We start from the raw sequence: 27,772 nt of genomic DNA on the forward strand, positions 1-27,772 counted from the left end.
CAGCAGGCTGATGCTCTATCCACTGAGCCAAACCAGTTAGGGCTGTTGTTTTTACTTTTACCATGGGGGCTCCCTGAGGCACCACCAATCCCAAATCACATGGTAGCTCAAAACCACTACTGGAAAATAAAGGAAAACCAATCTGATTTGGTGATGAAGAGAGTCAAAGGTCACTTTATTTGCTGGCTAATTTTCTAACTATACATTTTACATCTCAATCTGAATCTAATTTTGGTGTGGCAATCTAACAAAAAGAGAGCTCTCTCATTTTCACACACAGACCCCACCCCACACCACACTGAATGCTGCTAGAGATGTAACTGTGCTTCAACCTGGGGATCCTGATGCTGCCAGCGAAGCGACTGGCCCAGGTATCCCACAGTCATATTCCTAGAGGAAACGGGACTGAGCAACATCTCTAACCCTCAACTCCCTGCCTGGTAATAGTGTCACAATGGCTACAACCAAAGGTCTCTCTCGGTTGACATCAAATAAAAACTCGACAAGAGAAGTAAGGGGAGAGAAAAGAGAGGCTATATATTTGTTTAAATATCCCAGAACTTGCAAGGTACTTATTTTGTCACCTACAATTTCAAACCTTGATCTTCTCTGGAAAATTTATCGACTTTGATACAAGAACTGAGAGAAGATGACATTCCTGAAGGCCAGGACTATTAAGCATTAAACTCCTATAGTGTCTCCTTTGTGAAAAGAGATGTAAGTGGATGGGAAATTTGGCATCAAAGGGAATTAAGGCTTCTTAACCCAATTTTTAGAATTCTCTAATGTATGAGTTAACCCTAGTCACCTGGTTAAAGACGAAGATTCGTGAATAAACAGCAGCTTATCTGATTGTATGATAAAACCACTGATTGTCTGGATTACACAGGTGCTCCCTTTTATTACTCTGGCTATTTATGTCAACAATTATTTATTTAATCTTGAAGTCAAGAAGAACAATTTTCTAGTAACACTGATTACTCACCTTCTTGAAATGTGTTTATTTTCCTTTCACTTACAAGACTATGTCAAGATTAAAGTTAAAAGCTGGCACCAATAAGAAATACTTCTGTCTATACGACCGCTTATTGGTGGAATTCATTAAACCATGTTAACTCCTTTTTAAAATAAAGGAGAAAATGCAGAGAAAATTTATATTAGCATAAGATATAATTTAAAGATATTAATACCATTTTAGCCTCCAAAAAAGGAAGAATAACAACTTAATGGTTCCTGCCAAAGAAATAAATGTTATTAGCCCAGGCAATTCTGACACCAACAGGGGGAAAAAGAATGAAAAAGTATATAATAACTCTATATAAGAAAGCAACTATTTCCTTCTTAGTTCATTGTAAAATACTTAAAAGGAAATAAAAAAAATTAGTCCATGATTCTGATGATGTCCGAAAAGCACCGCTGCTGATCTAAATATATGGGATTATATGTGGGAGGAAATACTATTTGTGAAGACAACTCCACATACTCTGTAATATCTGTTCAACTACCTTTGTGAAAGAAAAAAGTGGGTGAAGGCTGAGATCAGTCCCTGAATCAAAAGAACACTTCTAGAAACTCCACTTGAAGTTCAGAGAGAAATCCTTTAAAAACCTGGGCCTTAGGCTGAAAAGCAAGCAGGGCAGAAGCCCTGGCTGCACAGCTGCTCTGCCGCACGCTCTCTACCAGCAGCTGACCTGGAGGCAGGATTTTCCTCTCCTGAGGAGCAGGACTGTATTTGGAAAATGTCTGGATAAAGACTCTTAAAACACATAACAAGTCTAAAATAGACTTTCCAGGTGTTCAAGAAGTTGAAACATTTCCCCATGTGATACAATCTATTAAAATGCAAATGCAAAAAAAAAAAAAATGAAAGGAAAATATTTCCAGAACACAGAACTTGATTTCATGATAGCTTTCCATTTAACCACAGTATTTTCATAAACTTCCACTCAAAGTGTACTTTGAAGCTTGTCATCTTTTTTCTTGGTATTAAATGAGGAGGTAGTCTCTAAAAGTTTAGTCCTGGTTACCAAGATTGAGAAGAGATCATAGCTGACTTCATGGTAATATTACTGAAAAAGAAAATGCATTGCTTACGTTCCACCTCCATTCAAAGCATCTGTAACCCACTTCTAAAAGGCCCCAAGAGAACTGCATGTAGATATCTATACAGGGCAACAACTGGAAGTCTGGTTGCCCTCTCCTTTTCCTCTCACTGGTCTGAAATGGGCTCCAGCAGCCAGTCCCTGGTGGGTCAGGAAAGTGAGTCTAGTCAACAGTCTGCTTAGAAACCAGGTTGAGTTTGCTGTAAGCTTAGAGATTAGGATCTTAAATAAAGATCACTTACTTTGTTTCCTAAATTCCTCTCACACTCCCACTGGTATGATTTCATTTTGAAAACAATTCATCTTGAATTTCCAGAACACTTTTTGGAAATTTTGGAAAATCAAGGCCAACCAATTACGTAATTGATTGTGAAAAAGAAATATGCCATAGGGCTATGTTGGTGAGGGTGAGTGTGCTATGTGTGTGCTTGAGTCAAGATCTCTGTAGTAAATTTTGAATCTCTGTCTTTTCTTTTCTTTTTTCTTTTTTTTAAATATTTTATTGATTATCTCTATCTTTTCTATATGGAATCAGAATATTGTCTTTAAAAAAAGAGAGAGAGAGAGAGAGAGAGAGAGAGAGAGAGAGAGAGAGAGAGAGAGAGAGAAACCATCCATTATCTGCAATTATTTAAGTGTGGAAATGTCTCCAAGACAGGGACCTTTTGCCCCAATGTTTGGGACCACAACCGACGACTAGCAGATAACCAATAAATACTTGATGAGTGAAAAAAATCCCCATTTTTACCTCTTAGAAACTTGAGGCCAACAGAAATGAGGGGTCTGGAACAGCTATTCCAAATCTAGGTTTCTAGCCAAAATGGGACATTGCAACCTCTTGACCTACCTCTCAACTCCCTATCCAATAACAGTTTTAAAAAGCTTGCTAGTGTTTGTAAATAGAGGTAGTCCTCCTGTTTACTTCTTAGGGGTGTGTAGTTTTTATCAGGTAAAACTACAAAGTACCAAATATTTCACTGCCTACATTCATCTTCAACGCACAACTAATCCCCAAAGAAATGTATCAGGTGTTTGATGGTTTCGTTTCCTTGATTGGCAGACAACAGAACTTGAATAGTCCTTGTTCCATGAACCAATATATACGGTTCTCTCTTCATGCCATCACATAACAGAAGCAACATCCACTATAAATGACCTATTAGAAATTCTACATTTGAAAATAAATTATAGGGGCGAGTTCAACTGAATATAAAAACAAAGGATAAGATAAAGACTCCAGTTCTATTTCAACATTGTAAAGCTCCAATGCTCTTTATGGGTGGGGCACGGAGAGGTGCAAGTACACTCCTGAAACCATCCCCGCTTCTAGCTTCTATCCGGCCTGCAAATACTTACTAATCAGCTACAACGTGCCCATTCCTGGGCTCAGCCGCTTTCCTAGTAACACAATAGATACACTTAATAAAGAGCCCAAGGCTAAGAGGAGAGACAGGCAGTCAACACATAATTACCTAAATTATAATTTAACTGTAATTTTGACAAGGACTATAAAGATGTGATTAAGAACTCTACCAAAACTCTGTGAAATGAAACGTCAGACCTGATGTCGTAAATATTTGGATTTCCGCACCCCCTCTCTCCATGTTCCTCCTGGCAAAACAAATAATAATGTTTACAATAAAGTGGCCAGGGAAGAAATGATAAAAGAAGATGAAGATTTCGGTTATAAAATGAAAGGAAAAATTTGCCCGTTGGTCTCTGTGACAACCAAGATGAACCTACTGATGAGAAGAGTAAATCCAAATAGATTCATAAAACAAAGTGACAAATGCCAATAATCAGCAGCTGTTTGTTGAGGAAGGGCACAAACCTGAACTCTAAAGCTGGAAATGAGAACTATCTGGGTGAAGAATTCAAAAATTAAACGCAACAAATGCTCTTTGGGTGATTTGAAAGTGATTTATTTCACCAGTTGTCTCTTTTATGAGAGCACCTCCAGGAGAAAACGCAGGGACATGCGTGTAGAACAAGAACCAAGCTAAGGGATGTGCATCAGAGAGGTACCCAAGGATCACTCACTGCCTCTGTAACTGTCTCAGATAACTACTTGTTGGTTTCTCTTCAGAATCTTATAATTTAAAATAAATATATAAATAGCTCCAGCCAGTTTTTCTCAGTGGTTAGAGCATTGGCCCACAAACTAATTCCGGTCAAAGGCACATACCTGGGTTGGAGGCTTGCAGAATTGGTCCCGGTCGGCGCACTTGTGGGAGGTAACCAATCATTGGGTCTCTCTCACATCGACGTCTCTCTCTCTCTCTCTCTCTCTCTCTCTCTCTCTCTCTCTCTCTCTCTCTCTCTCTCTCTCTCTCTCTTCTCTCTTCTCTCTCTCTCTCTCCCTTTCACACTCTCTCAAATGGAAAAAATATCCTCGGTTGAGAATTAACAAAAAATAAGTAAATAAATCAATAAGGCACATTAACAACAAACACACACACACATATTTTAGGGGAAGCACTTGACATTATAGCAAAACTGTACAGAATTTCAATCCAGCAAATCCTCATCGATTCTCACTTAGTGTCAGGAGACTATGCTTTATACATACTAGCTTCTCAGTAATATACTTCTCAATATTTATTCATGTGGGAACTGGCCCAAAAAGCTATTCTAATTTCTCTGGAAATGGTTGTACAAAAGCAATGAACTATGCCATAAAAAATAATAATAATAAAAAAAAACACTGATGCATTTTCTATCACAAAAAGCTAAAATGTTGAAGTAATGAGGGAGGGAGGGAGAAAGAGGATTTTAAGTGACAGTATTTGAATTACTATAATTTAAATGATTTGTAAAACTTATAAATTGAATAATTTATAAAACACCATACACCACATATCCCATATAACACCAAATGATTGGGCATATTAATATCAGAAAATGGGATACACCAAGGAATTCTTGAGTACCAAAGTCTGCATAGCTCTAAGCTCTAGGGACAGCAAACCATTAAAAACCTAGGAGTTTGTGGGCATTAACATCATAGCCACAAATATTAGAGTAGTGTAGTGAACTTATGAGAGATGTATATGTACCACTTAATATATTATATTCATGATTTGGGGAGAAAAAAAAAAAGCAAGTAAAACACCATCGTTACATTATCCTGAGATTACATGACTACAAAACAACTTTGAACAAGGCACAGGCTTCCCAAATCTTATCTTTGTAATATTTTACTGGACAATCACAAACACAGTGCTTTTTTCGCTATTAAGTTGTCAGTATTTTCATGTATGATTACCATGGAGAAAAACACACACGAATAAAGAGTAATCAGAACATTCTAACAGATTAAAAATACACACCAAAATGGTACAATATTTACCAGCCGTGGTCAAGGGCATAATAATCACCTTTATAGAGATTACTGACAAAATAACAATATTAAGCAAATATATGTAATTATGTAACTATTTAAACTCGTAACAAAGGCTTTTATGATTCTATTAGCAGTAAGTGAGCAACTCCCATAAAATATGACTTAATATCACCCTGATAAGAGTTTAAGTACATATAACCATTGTTATGTGAAAAAACATTATTTTTAATATGTGACAGCCCGACAGGATTTAATTACCACACCTACTTCAAACTATTAGCTGTTTCATTCAAACCTGAAAAAATAATATTTATGTGGCTATTGAGAATCACTATGATTGATGCAATCTTTTGTGTGACTCCCTTTACAGTCACTTGCATTTGTTATTATTAACAAGGAAAAATGAAAGGGGAAATGTGTGTTTCTGTTTTGCAACAAAGCTTCTCTGATGATGACTAACTTCTTCCTTTGAACACAAAAAGCCTGTTTAGCTAATGTACTTATAAATATGTCCTTTACAATGTGCACTAAGCAAGAAAAGGAAGAAGAAAACAAAAAGCCTGTAGGACTTCAGCCAGAACTAAAAGCAACCTGGGCAAGATGAGCACATGAAAGCTGTCAGGAGGGTTGTTATTCTTATTCTCGATTTCTTGCAGCTTATCTGCTCTCAAGGAAGAAAAATCGTCATTTCTTTTAACCATATCCACAAACAGATCTCACTTGAAAGGAAACATAGCCAGTGATTTGGCATGAATGGGCATATTACCAATTTTCAAGCATCACCACTGAATATTTATGTCGGTGACGAATGATGACATTGGTGAAATATTTTAACACGGAGCCTTGCCTTGTAAATCGTCTGAATGATGCTGTGTCAAAACAACACCTACCATAAATCTGAGGTTTTAGGACCAGTATTTCTTGTTCTAACATGCTACCTGCTCAGCAGAATCACTTGTGTGAACAGGCATAGATGAATGTGTGCTAAGCAAAGCCATCTCACCTCCTAACTTATAGAGCTATAATTTAACAGGTCTATTATCGTCAAGGTAATTTTGACAGTGCTGAAATATTATACTTGTTAAAAATATGCATTTAGCACTAACCCCAGTGGTCATTTGAACTGAACAGATAGGTATCCTTACAATTATCTTCCTTCTCTACTGACGACTCTTCCTTTCTGGTAAGGCACAGGGATGTTGAGGATTGATTTTATGAATAGCAAAGCAAGACAGGTTCCCTGATAGGACAAAAAGCTCACGGTGCCGCTTCACTTTGCACTTCTCCGCAAGGTATTTATTTAGCAAGTTACACTGGATGCGAAGGAGTCTATTTCCAGGTAGAAGGATCAGAACAATGGCTTCAAACCCTCTTCCCCCAAATCCTCAACTCCTACACAACGCACATCCTAACCCAGGGTATCTTAGGTTGTGAAATCACCTACCGAGCCTCACTTTCCACTCAGGCAGGTTGGAAATCTTAAACCTTTCGATTAGGGAAACTCCAATGCAAACATTTCATTTCCCATGAACTTCAATGGGAACAAGTACCTTCCACCAGAAGAATAAAAATGGCAAAAGACAGTAGTAGCACGTTTACTTTTCTCTCTATAATGTTTTAGTTTTAACTTGATTGATAAAGAGCAAAAGAGCCCTAACTGGTTTGGCTCAAGGATCCCACGTTCAATTCCGATCAGGAGCATGTACCTTGTTTGCGGGCACATACCCAGTAGGGAGTGTATAGGAGGCAGCTGGTCGATGTTTCTGTCTCATTGATATTTCTAACTCTTTATCCCTTCCCTTTCTCTCTGTAAAAATTAATAAAATATATTTTTTTTAAAGAGCAAAATAATATGAATTTGCACTTTTTTCTACACTGGATGCATAAGTAAGCAAACACACACACACACACACACATCACTGTACAAAATTTAGTCATGTGACATGAACATACTGGCCACCGCCAAAATGAGAGAATAAACAAACATCATCTACTGACACCAGCAGCTCAGTTTCTTAAAGCCAAATTAACACATTGAAAGCAAATATTTGTCTAGAATTCATTATAGTCAACCCTCTCGGCCAAGTGTATGTCACCACAGTTAGGCATGAAAAAAAAAACAAGACACTATGCACTCATCTTGTCTCCAAAACAAAGGAAGAAATTCAAGAGACTTGATAAGAATAAAATCTCTCTGCTGGCTGATGGTGTGGAAGAAAAGTGAAGAAACTGGTTCATCTGTCTCCCCGAACTCATGTTTGACTCGGGCCATACAAATGACTATATTCTACCCTTTTGCAACTAAAACACATCCAGTCAATATGTCAGCAGCTGCCTATCCCGGTTAAGCAAAGAAGGTGTCAATTTAAAAAATCCAAGTAACCTTAGTTTGAAATACTACTGTAGATATTCTGGGACGGTGCTGGGAATGATGTTTTATAAACCCAAAGAGTTTAATGTGTCAAACATTATAAACCACCACGACATTGCTTTTAAAATCTCATATCAACGCTACAAACTACAAAGACCCAAGCTACAAAAATGGAATTTCCAAGAAAGCTTTCAAAGAAAAACAACCAGGTTTTGCAGCAAGCTGCCCTGCTTACACTGAATGCCTGAGATAATGTAGATCATGCTGCCCTCTAGTGCCGGATGTAAAACAATGAAATGAATTCTGCGTTCTCAAGGAAAACAGGACTTAAATTTAAAACAGAAATTATCTCGTTACTTTTGAAGGACTTACTGCTGACCTGGGATTGCGTTACCCTTGTGTTAAGAGTTCATAGAACTGAAAGGAGCTATGATGATGGAGGACAAAGGTCAACAGCACGGGGATACGTCATGTGACACTAGACAACTCAAGTTGCAATCAAAATGAGTAGGAAACATTATGGCAGCTGAAAATGTGCGGCTCTTAAATAGACACACAATACTATTAGCAAAATACATCTTAGGAGGAGAGAATAAAAAACAGAGATGGCTGAGAGCAAGGAAGGTAAAAAGAAGAAAACTAGTTTTGGCCATTGTGAGGCCTCACACTAGTTGATTCAAGTTTTACCCAAACAGCTTATATATAAGGTTATGAAATATCAGTACACAAGAAAGTGTCATTTTATATAGACAACTAAACAAGGTAATTTTGTGCAACCATATGGATTTAAAATGGAGAGCAACATAGTCATACAGCGTGGAGCAATGGAACCTTCTTACAGATCAGCTCTGAATGGCTCACATTCAGAGAAACTCTGCTATTGAGAAGAAACCTGCACTTCCAGGTCCCCTTGCTCTTCTGCTTGAGTCCAAGTGGGTGAACTTGGATGTTGGCAGGGCAGCCGGTGGCCGATTCAAGACCCTGCCCTGAAGGCCTGATTCTCTGCAAACTTGCAAAGTGTCCCCCGATGATGAACAAAATGCATGGGAATCGGGGAGAAAATACTAGAAGGGAGACAACACATCTGGATTAGAAGCACCCATGAATGAGTGTAAACAACATTGCTACAATCAGGATCATTGATCAGGGTCGTTGGGAATATTACGGCAGAAACTGGAACTGGGAGGCGAATATGAAAGGGAACTCTGGAAAGTCCTCCACAAATCTAAGCAGGGCTATGGTCCGGGCCTCTGCCTGGAGTTCTGGTTTCTGTACCAGTCCCCACCCAAGTCCAGCTTGCTAAAAACTAAAGTCGGTCCCAAACTCACAATGTTTAGACTTAAGACTGACTTCCTATATTCAGTAGGAACCATACTCCTCTAATATTGAATTTTGCTCTCTTCCCAGGCTAGTGATATACAATGCGATGCTCTCTCGTGATGCTGGGGAGTGGAAGCAAGATGATTTTGCCCAACTGACCACTAAGGTGAGTGCTCTGAGCATGTTTAAGGTAGACTAGGCTAAGCTCTGGTGTTTCCTAGGTTAGTTATATTAAGTGCACTTTCAATTTACATAATTACAATTATGACAATTTCAACTTACATGGGTTTACCAGAGGTAACCCCGTAAGTCAAGGAGCCTATGTACACACTGACAAAAAGCCTAACTGTCCCCTCAGTTTTATAAAATCTGGGGGTCGTCAGGACCCTGAGCTCACGGGGACACACTGACTCCTGGGTCTCTCTGAGAGTGAGCTCTCACTGGCAGAAGAGAAACTATGCCTCCCTCCAGCCTCCGTGCTGCTCAGAGGACACTCTGTGACTCAGGGAGCAACACTACTCGAGGCACTTGTGAACATGTAATGGACTTAAAAATGGAACATGCGTACCTCACTACTCTAGAGGGGAATTTTTAAAAACAATATATAACTATTAAAGTATATAGAATCAATGTCAACTAGGAGGCATAATTCATAGTTTTGGCTTGATCGTCCCATTTTCAGAAGTACAAAACTTTTATCCAAATGGAAATTAAAAATCTACCACATAAAAAATTTTCTTGAATTCAAAGCACCTCTTAATCTACCACTGAAAGAGTAAATAACTCATGGGCCCTCAACATTTTGGGCAAGCAAGGCCTATATCTGATGTACTTACAGGGGCTACTATTTTTTTGACGGAATCAAGTCCTGCAATAGTTGCAGGAGGGGGAGGCAAGATAAGTGCTCCTGTGCCGCTCTGAGATGAGCAACCTCACAGATTGAGACTTGATTCCCAAATCTGTGAATTTTGAATAAACCAGCATGTGGGGAAGCCTACGGGTCTTGCGCATGAAGAGTCTGGTTAATGGTGGTTGCTAGCATTCAGGGGCAGTGATGACAGAAATGCAGTCCCACTTGATGCTCCAAACTTGATGACTGTAGTTTTCACATCAACTGGCAAAGTGGAGCAACTTTAAGACTACCTAAGTCGCTGAAACCAGTTTGGCTCAGTGGATAGAGCCTCGGTCTGCAGACTGAAAAGTCCCAGGTTTGATTCTGGTCAAGGGCATGTACATTGGTTTCGGGCACATCCCCGGTGGGGGATGTGCAGGAGGCAGCTGGTCGATGTTTCTCTCTCATCGACGTTTCTAGCTGTCTATCCCTCTTCCTTCCTCTCTGTGGAAAATCAACAAAATATATATTTTTAAAAAGACTACTTAAGTCTTCGGATCACTTGCTAACCACAGCTACAGAACACTGTCCATGGTGGGTGCCTCTGCAGTTGACAATTCCTGGTGCTTCACACAGGCCTGGACTAAACATGGGCTGACTAAATCTACACAAGACGCTTTCCGGAAGAGTCTTATTACATCCTCACAACAGTCCTGTGACACAGAGCGGCAGTCATTTCCACCTCACAGGTGAGGAGGTGCTGAGGCGTCATTGCCAAGGTCACCAGGCACCGCCATGGTCTGAGCACCGTGATTGTATCAACCTATTGAATTCGCACAATATCTGAGCAAGGTAGGTATGAACAGCATCCGCATGTGACAGAGGAGAAAACCCAGGCACAGATAAATTAAGTGACTAGAACACATAAATATCAATGCAACTATAACCGGTTATTACTTAGGAATTCACACCAGGCAGTGAGCTCTGGAGGCCACACTTTTAACCACAGCTACCTGCTCTGAGATTTGCCTACCCAATAATACCTACATGCTCTGGCTCGGGTCACATGGCAAGTTAATAGCCAGACCAAGGCTACCCGTACACTCCCTCTAACCCATCTCCCTGCCTCCACAGGTTCTGTCAATCATCACTACCTGCAAAAGCAAAGGCGCCCTGGGCTTCACCACAAGTCTAACCAATTGGACAGAGTGGGGATGCATGCTCATGGCCTACCTCTTCATAGGAATCCAGTTCGGGGTCCACTCTCAGAAACAGGACAGGTCAAGGCCACCGGGCGGAGGCACCCTCCGCTTGGAAACCAGCAGGTACACTCATACCAACAAAATTACTCCCGGCAGCCCACCTGGCAAGTAGGACCAAGCCTCCAATATGTAACCAGAAGTCTAGTTTAAAACTATAGTTCATAGCTTTTACTGAAGAGGATAGGATGTCTGCATTTCACCCAACTTGCACTTTAATTAGCTTTTCAGAACCATGTTAGGTCAACCTCAGAGAGCTGGTGAAGAGCTCTGGTTTAGAGATGGGTGGGCAATGAAGGAAACACACAGCCTGTCTCATGGGGAGTGACTCCTTGTGAAAAGGGCCTACCTAAAGGGTGGCCCAGCTTCCCACCCTACGCCAGCCAACGTTTAGGCAGCTAGTCAACTACATTTAAATAAGTTTGCATTGAATGAATAGTGTTTCCTATGGCACACAGCAAATGGCTTCCAAAGTCATTCGCAGGGTGAATGTTCGTTTATCTTTCCACACACACAAACTGGAATAAAAGCTCGTATGCCCCTCTATTCCGATTTTCTCTGGGAGGAAACCAGTGAAGCTCTTTATAGAAAGCGAATCAACACACAAAGTGATTTGGCTCCAAGTGCTGCCTCCACTTTCAAACAGTGAAACGCAATCGGGACATTAAGTGTGTTAATAAGACATATTTACCAGTTAACTTGGTATCTGACTTACCTATTGGATTTCTATCAAAGAACAGTACCGGGGCTCTCAGAATGGACTCAAACATCTTGTTGTGTAAAGTCTGGGAAGAGTTAACTAGGACGTAGAATACCAACAGAGATCTTGCTATGCCGAAGATGACGGTAGACACAGTTAAACCTAAAACAAAGAAACATCCCTCAGCCCGAGGTCTCTGCACTCCCTTCAACAATGCTAACGGGTGGCAGGCAGATTATAAAGAGATTGTGTATTCTGTTCCATAAAGGATCTGGGCTCTGTTAGTTTAATGCATTTACCCTAGCTGGTTTGGCTCAATGGATAGAGCATTAGCCTGCGGACTGAAGAGTCCCAGGTTCGATTCCGGCCAAAGGCATATGCCTGGGTTGCAGGCTCGATCCCCAGTAGGGGGCGGGCAGGAGTCAGCTAATCAATGATTCTCTCTCATCATTGATGTTTCTATCTCTCTCCCCCTCTCCCTCCATCTCTAAAATCAATAAAATACATTTTAAAAAAAGTTTAATGCATTTGCAAGATACATTTATAAAGAATATAAAATAATTTATTTTTCTCTCAAATAGGAACTGGGGGGGAGAGGGGGGGCCAATGCGCCCCCGCAGAGAGGGAATCAGGTGTAAAGTATAGTTTCATTCTAGTCTTTCCTAATTCAATTACATGTTCTATTAAAAACTCAAAATAAAGACAATTATAAAAAGCAGTTGATCTTCCCTTCTCCATATTCCAAATCTTACTACTTACAACATGTCCCATGCTCTAAAATTATGGTATGTTTTTATACCAGCATGTGTGTGATATTAACAGGGAAGAGGAGAAATAATTGACCATGTCCTTGTAAAAAATGCCCAAGTGACTTTAAAGAACATAAAAATACCATCTGAAGTTGCAATTAGAAAACCTCTTAAATAACTGAATTTCGAGAAAATACAAAGCATATTATAACATAATTAATCTGAATGAGGGACTAATCTCACTAAGTGTTTTATATAAATAAAGCATCTCATATGGACATAATCCTTTAAATTATATATTTTATTAATGACATAAATGAATACCTGTTCTGCACATTAACATAGCTCTCCGAACATCTCTGGAACTCACACATCTACATAAAGTAGGGATAACTTTTGCAATCAATATTCCAGTAAGTACTTTTTCCCCCTTCAGATAACACATAATTTGTTCAAACTCTGAAAGCTGGTCAGATTTTTTAATTCCATCAACAGGCATTGTCCATAGCCCATCATACTTCATGAATATATGACAGAATCATTTCCCTCCTCCTTTAGGTCATCCATTATCCACCAATAATGGAAGGTAAACATCGAATGGATTTAGGTTTCTTAGCAAGTGGTCAATGAAATAAATACCACATTTCAATGAGTGGGTTCTTACCAACAGGACTCACGCTAGCTTTGAGGAGAGCATGCATGCGTGTCTCCAATAAGGATACTTAACATTTTAGATGAGGATTTCCTTTAAAAAGTATGGAATGCTACGCACATTCTAAGCACTCTTGTGAAAATGGAGCTTGGTGTTAACACTGGCCTGGCAAGCCAAATGTTAAATTACTCCCACAGTTGGGAAGGCGATAACATTGTGATCTCGAGGTAAGAAAGAGAAGGCAGCCTAATTCCCAGACACTGGGCTTCTCCCTGGTTAGCTTCCCTCCTAAGTAATTAGTGAAGCCCAAGTGCCGAGCAGCATGGTGAGGGAAGCTTTGCATACCTGCGAGGGAATAATGCTGTTTTATTTGGGGGCCCTTGCTGCCAGAGGATTGCATCCAAGTTCAACAAAAGCCAGGGTTTATTCACACAGAATTGGAACAATCTGAACCAGAGGGTGGGGATCCGTTTCTAATCCCCTTGCCCATCCATATAATAATATAAGATTTAGCTAAAGCAACCTATTAGAATAGACAATAGCCACATGTTTCCGGTGGCTGGTTTTCTGAATGCTCAATCCCGGTTTAACTTCCAAAATCCAGTACAGAGCAAATTAAGAGTCTTCACTGAACCTCTTTCTTTTAGTAGATTTTTCAAAATAATTATTCTAATTAATTCACAAGAGTAAATGCGACTCAGACCCTTAATCTGTGAAGACATTACTGAATTACTCCCGGAAGCCTAGTTCCTCACACAGGCTCATTGTAAGCACCTCAAACTCTCACATAATAGACCAAGTGATGACACTTTACCTGAATAAATCCCTAAGTACCAGTCAAGAGACAACTCTTTAGTTACATTTCCTTGTCCATTTGCAGTGACATTCCCAGCGCTCTGTTGATTTGCCCTAAGAACAAGGCAGGAAAAATATTAAACTACAGATGGAACTTAGATAAATACCAAAACAAACAAACACAACACAAAACAAAACAAAACCACTTATCCCCAACGGGGTAGACATGTTATATGCTAGAACACATGTGTCAAACACAAGGCCCGCGGGCCAAATCCGTCCCGCCAGGCCTTGCAATGTGGCCCGCACCGCGCTGTCATCACTGCACTCCGCTGCGTTTCCATCACAATGACAGTTTATGACTGTTCAGTAAACCATTCGGCCCGCGATTTAGGCTGGATTTTAGATTTTGGCCCCTTCTCTGATTGAGTTCGACACCCCTATGCTAGAAGATGACTCCCAGCTCCCAGGGTTCTGTGGGTGTCTGTCTACCTTATAAAAATTCAATTTGAATCATGACTTTGAGGTCTCAGAATTGTTCGCGAAGACCCTGCTGAGAATCCAACATAGGAGGGACCAAGGGCGGGTCATGGTCCACCAGCAAGAACTTTCTTTTTCTTCAGGGAAACTACTGTAAGTGAGGTCTAGAGGAGAAGGCTGAGCAAACCCCCACACCCCAACCCACCCCCACCCCCTGCTTCTGCGGTGGAGGGAGGCTTCACCTCGATTTTACAGCACCTCCAACCAGCCCAGAAATAACTCACCAGTATGACAGCCACCAGTCCTGAAGAATATAGGAAAGCTAGGGCAGGGAAACAAACACAAAGATCAAACCCTAGTATTACTTTTCAACTCAAAAAACTGTCACTTACTAAAATGAGTAATGGAAAGGTCCCAGAAAATGGGAGGGTTCTTCAAGTTCAGGTCACGGTTGTGCCAAACCCAACATCCCCGATAACAAAAGGTCAAGTAAGTGCACAGTACATTTTTAAATCTTTAAAAGGCATCCCGTTTTTCCCCCTAGAAATTCCTTGCAATGGACATGCGACACCAGTAGCATCGCTTTTTCTGATCCCCACAAATAGTACATTTCAATGCAAATCCAAGTGAACTGCAAAATACAGTAATATAGTATGAACAGATACAGTATAAATGTAAATGTTACTGTAACTATCAAGCTGAGGGCACAAAACAAAGCCAAAGCCCCTTGGTACCTGAGCCACAATGTTGACTAGAATAAGGAGAATGATGGTGAACCAGTGAGCACCAGCTATGAAGTAATTCTTGTAGGCCTTAAGACCAATTTTTCCCTCGGAACGGCTCTCCTCGGCTACTGCAACCTGTACATTCTCAACCTAGGAAGGAAAAAGGCAGTGAGAGACAAAACTTTAAGTGATGCCCAAATTTCAAAAGTTCACTCCACTGGCAAAGCCATGGGAAAACACACACATTACATGTTCTGGTAGAAGTGCAAAATGGCACATCTCCTAGGAAGTGGGGTGTGGAAAGATCTAACCACATACACAGTTGCCCTTGGACCCAGCCATCCCACTTCCTGGAATCTTTAGAAATAAGGAAGGTTAACATTGTTTTATGCCTTTGCTTAACGCCATGATTTCCAGCACATGCACAACATACTGGATTCAAGTATAAATGCAGAAGCAAGTCCCAAAATAATATACAAAACTAGAAGCTTGGTGCACGGAGCCTGGCCGGCAGGGATCAGACCAAAACCAGCTCTCTGATATCCTCTGAGGGGTCCCAGATTGTGAGAGGGTGGTTCTTGGGTGACACACCCCGGAATCAGACTTTATTCGCTGCCAAGTCACCGCAGCTCAGCAGCTCCTGCATTGAGAGTCTGCCCCCTGGTGGTCAGTGCATGTCATAGCTACTGGTCAGACGGTCAGACAGTTGGGCGGTCACTTGGGCTTTTATATATATAGATAGATAGATAGATAGATAGATAGATAGATAGATAGATATAGATGATAGGGAACCAATGTATCACTATTAGTGTCACTCAATAATGTAAATATGAAACACAGGAGGAGTTCAAAATATTGGCTAAATACAATAAACTGAGTCTGAACATTGAGATGGAGTGATCAGAGTTTGAATAACAAGGGAGACTATATGAACTGAATCAATTTGTTGTAAAGAGTGATTCCCGAGATTCAAATGTGAGAGACTAATTTAAATACTTGAATAATCCGAGTCCCGGATTTGGATAGTAATGTTCACATATCGAAGAATACTATGAATATTTTTAAGGAAGATCTAGTGCATTTCTGCACTTCCATGTGGAGGACTTAGGTTATAGAATCACATGATCTCACTCACATGTGGAATCTAATGAACAAAATAAACTGATAAACAAAACAGATCCAGAGACACAGAAGCATGGAACAGACTGTCAAATCTCAGAGGAAAGACGGGGAGGGTATGTGGGTGGGAAGAGATTAACCAAAGAACTTGTATGCATATACGCATAACTAATGGACAATAGAGTGGTGAAGGCCTGGTGTGAGGGTGGGCTAAAAGGAGAGGAAAAGAGGGACATATTTAATACTTTCAACAATAAAGGATTTTTTTTTTTTAATCAATGCAACAACAACAACAAAAAATAAGTAAAAGTAGCTGATTTTATGAGGGCCAAGGCAGGTCACAGTCTGAGGGGGTCTCCAAAGTAAGACTCTGATTGCAAGAGAGAAGCCTGGGGCCACCAGAGCAAGTAGGATTAACCAGTGATAAACCAACATCAATCACTGTGAGCCACATACACCTAGGAATTGACAGCGGGACATCCACTACCGATGTCTACAATCTCCTCCATCCCATACCAAAGGAGAACCCCAATGGGGCGTGCTCCCTTCATTCTGTTTTAATTCTACAAAGCCCATGGGTTAAGGCTTTGGAACCTCGAGATCTACTTTGGGACAAATTGAAATGTCATGGGCAGAGCAGAATGAAGGTCCGTGAGGCCACTAAGAGCGGACAGAGCCAGGGCACGTGGCCAGAGGAGATACTCACAGCTTGGCTCTCCGGGGCACCTTCTTTCAACGAGGGCCTAGACGACTGTTGAGACCAAATTGAAGACTCTGAGAAGGTGCGGTGCCTCAGCTTGGGACTTCCTGAAACGGAAGCTTGTTCAGCCTCCTCGTTTTCCTTCTTTAAAAGGGAACCAAAATCTACCCCGGATTTCAGGAACTCAGTGTAAGTCCCCTTTTGCACCATTTTACCCTAAAATAAAAATAAGAAATTTGAGATAAATCAGTTTACATTTGATAATAATAATCTGACGTAATACTAATCAAGAAATGTTCATTGGTCTTAAATTATGATTTTTGTAAGAAAATAGTGATCAGTCTGGAATTCTGGTTAAGAAATCTAGTTTAATTCAATGTGGAACTGAGCATTCTCTGCTAAACCCTATGTTAGGTACTAGACCATATGAAGGAAATGGGGAATCGTGTATTAAAAGTAGATATCACTGATAGAACTACCATGGCCATTTAAGGAAGCCAAGAGCACAGATGTTGGTGAGAATATCAGAAATCTTTTTAGATGACATGGAAATTGAGCACTTGTAACAAGCAGACTTGAAAAGAACACAATTAGGGAGGATAGTCCAGGAAAAAACAACTTAAAATTGATGCACAACCTGGCCAGTTTGACCCAGTGGATAGAGTGTTGGCCTGCAGACTGAGAGGTCCCAGGTTGGATTCTGGTCAAGGACATGTCTCTTCCCTGGCCCAGGTCTGGGTACGTGGAGGAGGCAACCAATCTATGTGTTTCCCTCACATCGATATTTCCCTATCTTTCCCTATCTCTGTCATTCTCTTTAAAAAAATCAATGGAGAAATGTCCTCAGGTGAGGATTTTAAAAATTAAATAAATTATGCATTGGTATTTGTTTTTAAAAAAAATTATGCACAAGTGCTCCTATAGAGGTAAAAGTCACTCATCAAGTCACTGCAGACCACAGTCATAGAGCCTGCTATGGACCTCGCTGGTTCGAGACCTGTGGGGACTAGCCCTGGACACAACCCATGAGCTGCATCTTCATAGTCTTTAAAACTGCCCCCCAAAACTCAGGAAGTTCAATTTTCCATTAATTAAACACACAGTCCATTAGACTGTGATGGCCCTAATACCTCAGTAACCTATGCAAGGAACCCAAAACCTACCCCAGGATCGACACACTCAAATCCGAGAAAACAAAACTGATCAAGTACAAGCAGCCAATTAGACTTTCCCAAGTCAGTCAACTGCTCAAGTTACAGCCAATCAAGTAATATTTCTGAAGACCTGTGACACTTCCTGTCCTTACAAAGTTCTATAAAAAATATGCAGATGTTTTCACTATCTTATCACCCTGTGGAATAAGACTCAGCTGATTCACTCAACAGTAAACAAATACTGGGCAAAATCCCAGGTGCAAAACAAATCAAAGGTCAGCCTTGGTTAAGGCAGATCAGAGGGAAAAAGGGCCAGCCCACCTCGTGTCCCCCTCAGTCCATCCCCCCAAGGTGGGCCACCAAGAAAAACCCAGTAAAACTGATATGGCAGAACTAGAAAATTATTCATGAGTGTACTGTGTTGCCGGGGGCCAAAGGACAACAAGCATTTGCTTGCAAGTGCAAAGGAAACATCAGAAGGCCAATGCACCTTGACTCCAGCGGGCTGAAATCCGCACTGTGTCTTATTCCACTTCGGAGACAAATGCATACAAACTCACTTAATGAAATTACCACTTTCTACGTAGTATCTGTGAGATTCTAGTGGTATAGACATAGCAATTTTACTCAGCCAAGTACTGATAATTCCAAGAGGGGATTGGTGTAGGGGGGCAGCCAACCCCTCTGCTTTGAGAGAGGGACCAAGTGAACAGTAAGGATGAACCCAACTCATCCAGGGTGCTCACCAGTGGACACATGTTTAGACAGTACTAATCTGGGCGTGATGTCCTCAAAGGAAGCATTAAGGGTACCCCCAAAACACCTGGGGACTAGCTTAACAGGCTTTTCTCCTGCCCTGATTCTGTACTCACAATACTGCCAACACTGGGGTTATGTACCACACTAGTTTCACCCCTCTGCCCATGAACTTAATGGTTCTCAACTTGGAGAAATCTGAGCTCATCCCTGGAGGAGTGGCGAAGAGGCACCACAGGGAACTGCCTTTTTATAACCATCCGTAGGAAAGAAATTCCAAGGGCCTGTTGGAACAGAAAAGGGTTAACAATGGAAGTACTGAGGCACAAATACCAGCAAGCCAAGGAGTGATGTGTTGACCACTAAGGCTTAAAAATTCTCACTAACCTCCAACCCACCAAGCATGCTAGCTGTTTGGGGCCACCATTCATCCCACAACAGATATGTTCAAGTCCTAAACATGATATCTGTGCATGTGATCTCATTTGGAAATAGGGTCTTTGTGGATGTAATCAAGTTCACATGAGTTCGTGTTAGATTAGGGTGGGCCCGAAATGACTGATGTCCTTACAAAGAGAAAGAAGAGACTCAGACAGACACAGGGACAACACAACATCACGTGACTATGGAGGCAGAGACTGCAAGCCAGGGACCGCGAAGGATGGCTAGCAAAGCACCAGAAGCTGGAAGAGGCAGGGAGGACCACCCCCGCTCTTCCTTTGAACCTTCAGTGCAGCGTGGCCCTGCCAGCACCTTGACTGTGAACTGTAGCTTCTGGGACAGTTGATTAAATTTGTTAAAAGCTGCCCAGCTTGTGATATTTTGTGGTGCTGGCTCTAGAAACTGATACAACACTAGACTAAGCCCATCACTCTATCTTCTGAACTTTACTAAGACTTCTCATTGTTTTGGCTGGTGCCTCTCCAGTGAACATCAAGAGGGATCTTTTACAGTCACGTCTCAGATCACACACTCCTCTGCCCTGGACTCACGCAGCCCCTCTCCCTGCTCACTTGGCCTCAGCCACACCGGCCTTCCGGTTTGTTCCTCCTAGGTCAGTGCCTTCCTCAGCACCCTGCCATGGGGCCCCTTGCCCAGATGCCCTGCCCCTACTGACTACCTGATCAGCACCTTCGTGGCACTCAGGTCCCTCTTTGGGGAGGCAGTCATGATATGCCCACCCACTGTCACTTTCATCACTGTTATCTCCCCCCAAAAGGCTGGAAGTCCCATGATGGCAGGGACTTACTTGTCTGACAAGCTGCATGGGTTCCCACATGTATCAGGCATGCAGAAAATCCTGTGCGGTGAAACTAGCAACCAACTACACCAGGAGCATGGGTGTCTCAAACCAATGGAGGGGGGCAGGGGTGGGTGGCTCTCCCCAACCACACTTCCATCATTAATAGAAGACACACTTTAGAGAATCTGCATATAACAATCAAATGGATAAAACATGTCTTCGTATCTCTGATTTCCAAAGAACATACTTCAACTTGAATAGTAGAAGAGGAAAACAAAAAGTTCTAAATGAAATAGCATCATCACCCTAAAACAGTTTTATTTTATTTTACTTTTCTATTGATTTCAGAGAGGAAGTGAGAGGGAGAGGTAGAGCCCACAAACCTGAGCATAGTGCCCTGAGCGGAAATCAAACCAGGGACCTCCTGGTTCTAAGGTCAAAGCTCAACCTCTGAACCACACCGGCCAGGCTAAACAGTTATAATTTAAGGATTAAACAGTTATAATTTAATAAGGGAGGCAGCAATTTTTATGCTTTAGGGACTATGGCTTAGGACGTAATAATGATTTTTCTAAGTGTCTTGGGATTCATCCTCAAAGGCTGGGCAGAATCTCTGAGAAGATAGCGATGGAAAAGTGAGGAGGAAGAGCCAGTGTACCAGAAATATAAGGACAGCGACCTACTGGGAGGCCCTGCCTTCCACATGCCTGAGGGCTAGCAAGCTCTCAGATTTCTAGAAATTACTTACATCTTTTAATATCAGAATCTGACTTGCAGCTTTTAGGTATTGCAACTGGTGAGTCACTAAGATTGTGATCTTCTCATGCAAGGTTTGACAAATACACCTACAAATGCAAGAGGTACAGCATGCAAAAACACATTAATGGGTACTCCAAATTGAAAAGCATATATTTTGAAAACAAAGACAGCACAGTAGTCAAAGGATCTTCGGTTCAAATAAAATACAAATCAATGAAACCAACTGGGTCCTCAAACTCACCAGCAGCAAACTTAAGTCTAACACCACCAAGAAATTCTAAATAGCAGTCCAGTGCAGGAGGAAACTAATGCTAAATGTTGCTGTTTTTCCACCTAAAATTCAGATTAACAATTTATTGTATTTCACACTGAAAAACAATTGAGCAATACCAAGATCCCAAAACCTGAACTGAAATACTTATTTTATCCCTGTGTAGGGCTAGGAGAAAGAGGGATCTATGTCATCTAAGAAAGCGAACATTTCTCTTAAGACAGTTTCCTGGGTGAGTATTTATGACTTATAGTGTACATATTAAGCAAATGAAAGAAATCTTAGATTCTCGGTAACCTTTGCCAGAGTGCAAGTGTTAGAAACTTCTTCCTAAATAATATTAGAGAGAAAAATAAATGCTAGTTGCAGCCTTGATGGGTTCCTACAATATTGCCAGTCCCATATGGGAAGCACCCTTCTTTTGCTAGGACTGAAAACCTGCCGAATATGAAAACGAAACTAATAGCCGAAACTGGTTTAGCTCAGTGGATAGAGCGTCAGCCTGTGGACTGAAAGGTCCCAGGTTTGATTCTAGAAAAGTGCATGTACCTTGGTTGCAGGAACATCCCCAGTAGGGAGTGTGCAGGAGCAGGAGGCAGCTGATGGATGTTTCTCTCTCATTGATGTTTCTAACTTTCTATCCCTCTCCCTTCCTCTCTGTAAAAAAAAAATAAAATTAAAGAACAGAATTCAAATGGCCCAAATCACACCAAAAATTACCCCGTGGCCCAAAGGACACGTAGACTCTTTTATGAAGAGCCATCTCAGTTGGAGTTGTTTTTACAATAACCCCTCAAAGTGCTCCTACATTGAAACGCAGACCCCCTTGGAACTCAGACCCAGCTGCATCCTACAATGGTCTACAACCCCGCCAGCTAAGCAAGTAGTGATCACAGGCAGGGCTCTAGCCACACTTTGGTTGCCCGAGTCACACACTGAGCAAATCTCAGGAACACGGCCACAACTCAACCTGCTGGGTTAGGTCAGATCAAGAGTTCTGGAGGCACATGCAATGCAAGGAACCTCGTTTGCCATTTCAGGTCTGAAGCAGGAAAGCTGACCTGAGCAGGCATCCAAACGGGAGATCTGATAAGGACAGACCCGAAGAACTCATGATGCAGGAGGTGGGGGTCTGGTGCGTGGGGCTTTTTCTACAATGATTGACATCACTTAATCTAAGGGTCCCCCTGACCTTCTGCGTGTGGCAGAACCCACTTAATGTTTACAGCACATAGTTGTAACTCTCACAGACCTTAATAACCTTGGGTATATTGTCATGACTGAAGTAAACTGTTAGTGGCAAGTAAAAGTGTAATTCATTCACTTTTCATACAAAACCCTTCACATTCCTAAGCGTCAACACAACCGCCATCTTTCATAGCGTATTGTTCAATCCAATTTTCTAACTCATTGAGAACATTCTGCAGCTGCTGCTGAGTGATTTTCTAAATTGCATTCGTGCTCCCTGCCCTAAGTTTCCCTAAAACGAGTGGTTCTGATTAGCAAACAACAATTTTAACAAGCTTGCTTCTATCGAGAGTATATCCAAAGTCATTAAACCCAAGAGGTGTGAGAGGACTTTATAAATGCCTGTGTTTGCAGAACTTAGGAGAGCTCTTGGGATAAGCACACTGATACTTGACAGTTAAAAACCTCCTCCTGCCCGGCCAGCGTGGCTCAGTGGTTGACATCAACCTATGAAGCAGGAATCCAGGGTTCGATTCCCAGACAGGGCACTTGCCTGGGTTGCCAGCTCAATCCCCAGGGTGGGGCATGCAGGAGGCAGCTGATCAATGATTCTCTCTCATCATTGATGTTTCTCTCTCTCCCGCTTCTTTCCTCTCTGAAATCAATTTACATAAAATAAAATTTGCCATTTTAACCATTGCCACCATCTATCTCAGGAACTTTTCACCACTCTAGTAACTAAGCACATCTTAAAGACATACTCTGGTGTATAAATGTTAAAGGACCAGCCGGCTCAGTGAGCCATGCTTAGTAGATGACCTCAAATCCCAGTTCCTCATGCCCAGGCCCAGAGCTGTCTCACACTGTCTCTCTCTCACACTGCTGACTCTGCTGAATCCCTTTACTTCACTAACTAGGGACTGCTTTGAACGAAATGTGTCATTTCCCTCACCTTTACCCCCAAATTCTCACACCGGTGCCTAAACCCCCTGTACCTAAGAATTTAAAGTGGTGACTAAGTTAAGATGAGGATGTGAGGGTGGGCCGGGTCCAGTAGGGCTGGTGTCTTTAGAAGAGCAGGGGAGGACGAGAAGAGTGAGTGACCTCAGGGGTGCAGGTGGACAGAGAAAAGAACACGAGGACAGAGCAGCAAAATGGCCATCCACAAGCCAAAAAGAGAGGCTTCAGAAGAAACCAACCCTGCCAACACCTTGATCTTGGACCTCCAGCGCTATGAGAAAATAGGTTTATGTTGTTTGGGCCCCCCAGCCTCTGATTCCTTGCTACAGCAGCCAAATGTGTGTGCCCTCTGAAAATTCATACATTGAAACCTAATCCCTACTCTGTTATGGTATTGGAGGTGGGGTCTTTGGGAGGTGATTAGGTCATGAGGGTGGAGCCCTCAAGAATGAAATCAGTGCCCTTAGAGAGGAGGGGAGAGAGAGCTGCCTTTCCCTTCCACCATGTGAGAACACGGCAAGGTGAGGAACCAAGCAGTGGCATGTCACCAGACAATAAATTTGCCTTGATCTTAGACTTTGCAGCCCCCAGAATTTAGGCAAATAAATTTCTATCACTTATAAGCCATCCAGTCAATGGTATTGTTATAGCAGCCTGAATACACACAGTCCTAACAGACTAATACAGGATCTTAAAGCGGGCATTTCCAAATAGCTTTCCCTCTGCTACACAGGCTGCACCTTCCAGTGAGGACATGCCTGCTGTTCCTTTCATAGGCCCTGCTTCTTCTGACCTCTACAACTCTGACTCTACTGTCCCTTTTAGCAAAAGGAACTGAATTCTAGATTCAGTCTCCACACACCCTTCCCAGCCTGCAGGACCACAGAAACTTCCCACAAAGGCCAGTGCATAGTGAGTTTTCCAATCTTAGCTACCCCCTTCAACTTCCTTATAGCATTTGTTATCCTTTATCAAAGACCTTAAGACCTGAGGGTGAGTTTTTCCATGCATTTGTCTTGACAAACTGCAAGTAAAGACAAATTCCTTAGGGCAGTGGTCGGCAAATTCTTTAGTCAACAGAGCCAAATATCAACAACAGTACAACAATTGAAATTTCTTTTGAGAGTCAAATTTTTTTAAACTTAAACTTCTTCTAACGCCACTTCTTCAAAATAGACTCACCCAGGCCGGGTATTTTGTGGAAGAGCCACACTTAAGGTGCCAAGGAGCCACATGTGGCTCAAGAGCCTAGTTTGCCGACCACGGCCTTAGGGGCCAAAACAAAATCTAAACTTGTTGTTCTCCTTTCTTCTGTCTAGCTTGGACCCTTCCCCTCTCTAGCTTATGTACTCCTTTATAAACTAAAGATGTCTAGTGCATCTTTAAAAAGACTCTATCTCAGTGCACACAGTAGGGCTTCAATAAGTGCAACTGAAATGGCTGGTTGGCTTTAAGAAGGTGAACAGCAGAGCAAGGTAATTATGATGGAGATGTGGAGGCTGCTTTAGTAAAAGCAAATTCACAAAAGGCCAGCCTAAAGTGCCCAGGGAACATCATTCAGCACACACTGGGTTATGGTATACAAAAATAGAAAGTCAGGCCAAAACCGGTTTGGCTCAATGGATAGAGCGTCAGTCTGCGGACTGAAAGGTCCCAGGTTCGATTCCGGTCAAGGGCATGTACATTGGTTGCAGGCACATACCCATTGTGGGGTGTGGAATAGGCAGCTGGTAGATGATTCTCTCTCATCGATGTTTCTAGCTCTCTATCCCTCTCCTTTACCCTCTGTAAAAAAATCAATTTTATATATATATATATATATATATATATATATATATATATATATGTGTGTGTGTGTGTGTGTGTGTGTGTGTGTGTGTATTTTTTTTTTTTAAGAGTGAGAGTCAGACTGCTCTAGCTCAGTGGCTCAGCAGCTAAGCAAAAGCCAAAGAAAACACTTTCCAGAAACCCAAAGTGAGAGGCAGGAATAAAGCCAGATTCTAGATTCCTACTTTCAAATTCAATTTAACCCTACCTTTGTGGGTATTCCAACCTCCAGAATTCGCATAAGCCAACAAGGTCTTTCTGTGGAAGAGTGGTGTTGCTACTGAAAATGTCCCTTTTCATGTGCCAAAAACAATGATGGAGGAAAAGAACTGGCAACCTAGTACCAGGTCGCTGAGTCCCACCTTAGATTTAAAATCTGTACATCATCTTTCTTATTCTGGGGTCCAGATCCATCATCGGTATCTTGGTTAAAAACCACAAGTGTGTATGGGGGCATAGGGAAGGGCGGGGGGCGGCGCAACTTGCCAAATTTGCCATTTATTTCTTGACTCCCTAAAGCAAGTACTCCACTCGCCTCCACACATTGTAAGCATCTTCGGTCTTTTCACATCTTGACCTCACGTGTTTGTGCAACTGTTCTCTAAAATGGACCTTCTTCGGAGGGAGGGGAGAGGAGGGGATGGGTAGGGACATAGAAGCAGAACGCACAGGATCTTCTGAGGCACGCGGTGCTTGGAAAGCAGAAGTGACATAAAACTCACTGCTGGAACAAGTGCCTGCCGACTTCCGCATCCACGGCGCTGAGGGGGTCGTCCAGGAGGTAGATGTCTGCATCGTGGTACACGGCTCTAGACAACGAAAGAGATGTCAGACTGCGAGACACTTCACGTCCCCTGGATCTCTGAATCACAACAGTGCTCAACGATTCAGACGATGCTCATTCCAAAGCCAAGGAAATAGTCGGGGACAAGAGCCTCACTAAATGCTGACACGCAGCGAGGGGGTCTGCGAAGCAGCCTAACAGGCACGTGCAGAATGCCACCAAAACGGGATTTACCTTGCAAGGCTAACCCGGGCCTTCTGCCCTCCGCTGAGCGTGGCTCCCCGATCTCCTATCAGAGTTAGGTCCCCGTCCTCCAAAATCTCGAAATCCTACATAGAAGGAGGGGGGGTGGGGGGGTGGGGGAAGAGAGGGAGAGAAAGACTTAAAATGTTTTCTCCCACTGTCATCCCAAACTTTCAGCATTAGTTCCTCATTCATAAATTTGAGCAATGGCAATGGATATATTTCAAAAGAACTAAACTGTAACCTTCAACCTCTCAGGGCATTGTGTTTGCCTTCATCCTGTAGTTTTCCAGTGTTTATGCCTTTAACCATTTTAACAGATATTTGTTGAGCATCGACTATATGTCAGGCATTGTATGGGAACCATGAACTCAGCGCAGGGAAGAAAATAATCTCTCATTTCCAAAGTGAGAAACTGATATCAACAATGAACATGAGCGCAAGCACTGAGCACTAAGAAGAAAAAGGGTACTCTGCTGAGAAGGACAGAGAGTGAAGGAGGGAAAGTGATCTTAGATGAGGTCGGGAGGGCTCTGATCAGAAGGATAGGTAGATACCTATCAGAGGGCGAACGAGCCTGAACAGATCTAGACAAAATGTATTCCATGTGGAGAAATGAGCGAGTGCAGAGGCATGGAGCAGACACACAAGCAAGGTATTCAGAGGCTAGCAAAGAGGCCAAGAGCAGAATAAAGAACTGGGGATGGGAGGGGGAGATAGGAGGGGACGCAGCACAGAGACATAAGCATGGGAGGGGTGGGCATGAAAGAACGGGCATGATTTGTCTTAGGTTTTTTGTTTTGTTTTTTAATATAAATATATATTTTAAGGGAGATAAAGAGAAGCCTTTTGGTGAGGAGGCAGCCAATGAATGTTCCATTCTCACATTGATGTTTCTGCCTCCTGCCTGGGATCAAACCCACAACCCAGACATGTGCCCTGACAGGGAATCAAACTGGCCACCTCTTGGTGGATGGGCTGATGCTCAACCAACTGGGCCACACTGGCCAAGGCTTTTATTAGTTTTGTTTTGCGGGAAACAGACTGCCAGTAAAGGGGCAGGGAAAAGTCATGATACAGGCTGACGCTATTGCAATAATCTAGGTGAGAGATGACAGTGGCAGGGACCAAAGTGGAAACAGTGAAAATGAAGAGAAATTGCCATGTTCTGAACAAATTTCAAAGAAGAGCCTATAAGATATGCTGGTGGGATGGGTACAGGTTGCAAAATAAAGAATTGAAGGAAAGAGGAAGAGGAAGAACAGGAAGGCGGGTTCAGGGGATAAAGTCAAGATTTCGGTTATGGGAAAGCTGAGATACCCATTGGTGATGACAGAGCTGGCGTCTGTGCTGGAGATCCCATGTGAGAGCCGGAGCACACACGTGGCTTGCAGAGGCATAGGACTTATTTATCAAGAAGCAAGTGTGTCTTAACTGGCC

The 27,772-nt window shown here is 42.1% G+C and overlaps 1 protein-coding gene across 3 annotated transcripts in view; it reads right to left on the reverse strand.

The window, feature by feature from the left end:
* The window catches only part of ABCC4 (ATP binding cassette subfamily C member 4), a 214,081-nt gene that overhangs the window by 99,890 nt on the left and 86,419 nt on the right, over nt 1-27,772 (reverse strand). For 2 of the 3 annotated variants that reach the window (XM_036456292.2, XM_045588736.1), the window contains exons 12-19: nt 26,324-26,418; nt 26,028-26,114; nt 21,049-21,145; nt 17,154-17,363; nt 15,338-15,478; nt 14,888-14,925; nt 14,143-14,237; nt 11,943-12,089 (exon numbers count right to left, since the gene is read on the reverse strand). In XM_036456292.2, the coding sequence (XP_036312185.1) occupies nt 11,943-12,089; nt 14,143-14,237; nt 14,888-14,925; nt 15,338-15,478; nt 17,154-17,363; nt 21,049-21,145; nt 26,028-26,114; nt 26,324-26,418 (910 nt within the window). The remainder of the gene's footprint in view (nt 1-11,942; nt 12,090-14,142; nt 14,238-14,887; nt 14,926-15,337; nt 15,479-17,153; nt 17,364-21,048; nt 21,146-26,027; nt 26,115-26,323; nt 26,419-27,772) is intronic. The other variant, XM_036456293.2, reaches the window with a different exon arrangement.

Source organism: Pipistrellus kuhlii, unplaced genomic scaffold (genome assembly GCF_014108245.1).
Source record: "Pipistrellus kuhlii isolate mPipKuh1 unplaced genomic scaffold, mPipKuh1.p scaffold_m20_p_3, whole genome shotgun sequence".
Classification (NCBI taxonomy): Eukaryota; Metazoa; Chordata; class Mammalia; order Chiroptera; family Vespertilionidae; genus Pipistrellus; species Pipistrellus kuhlii.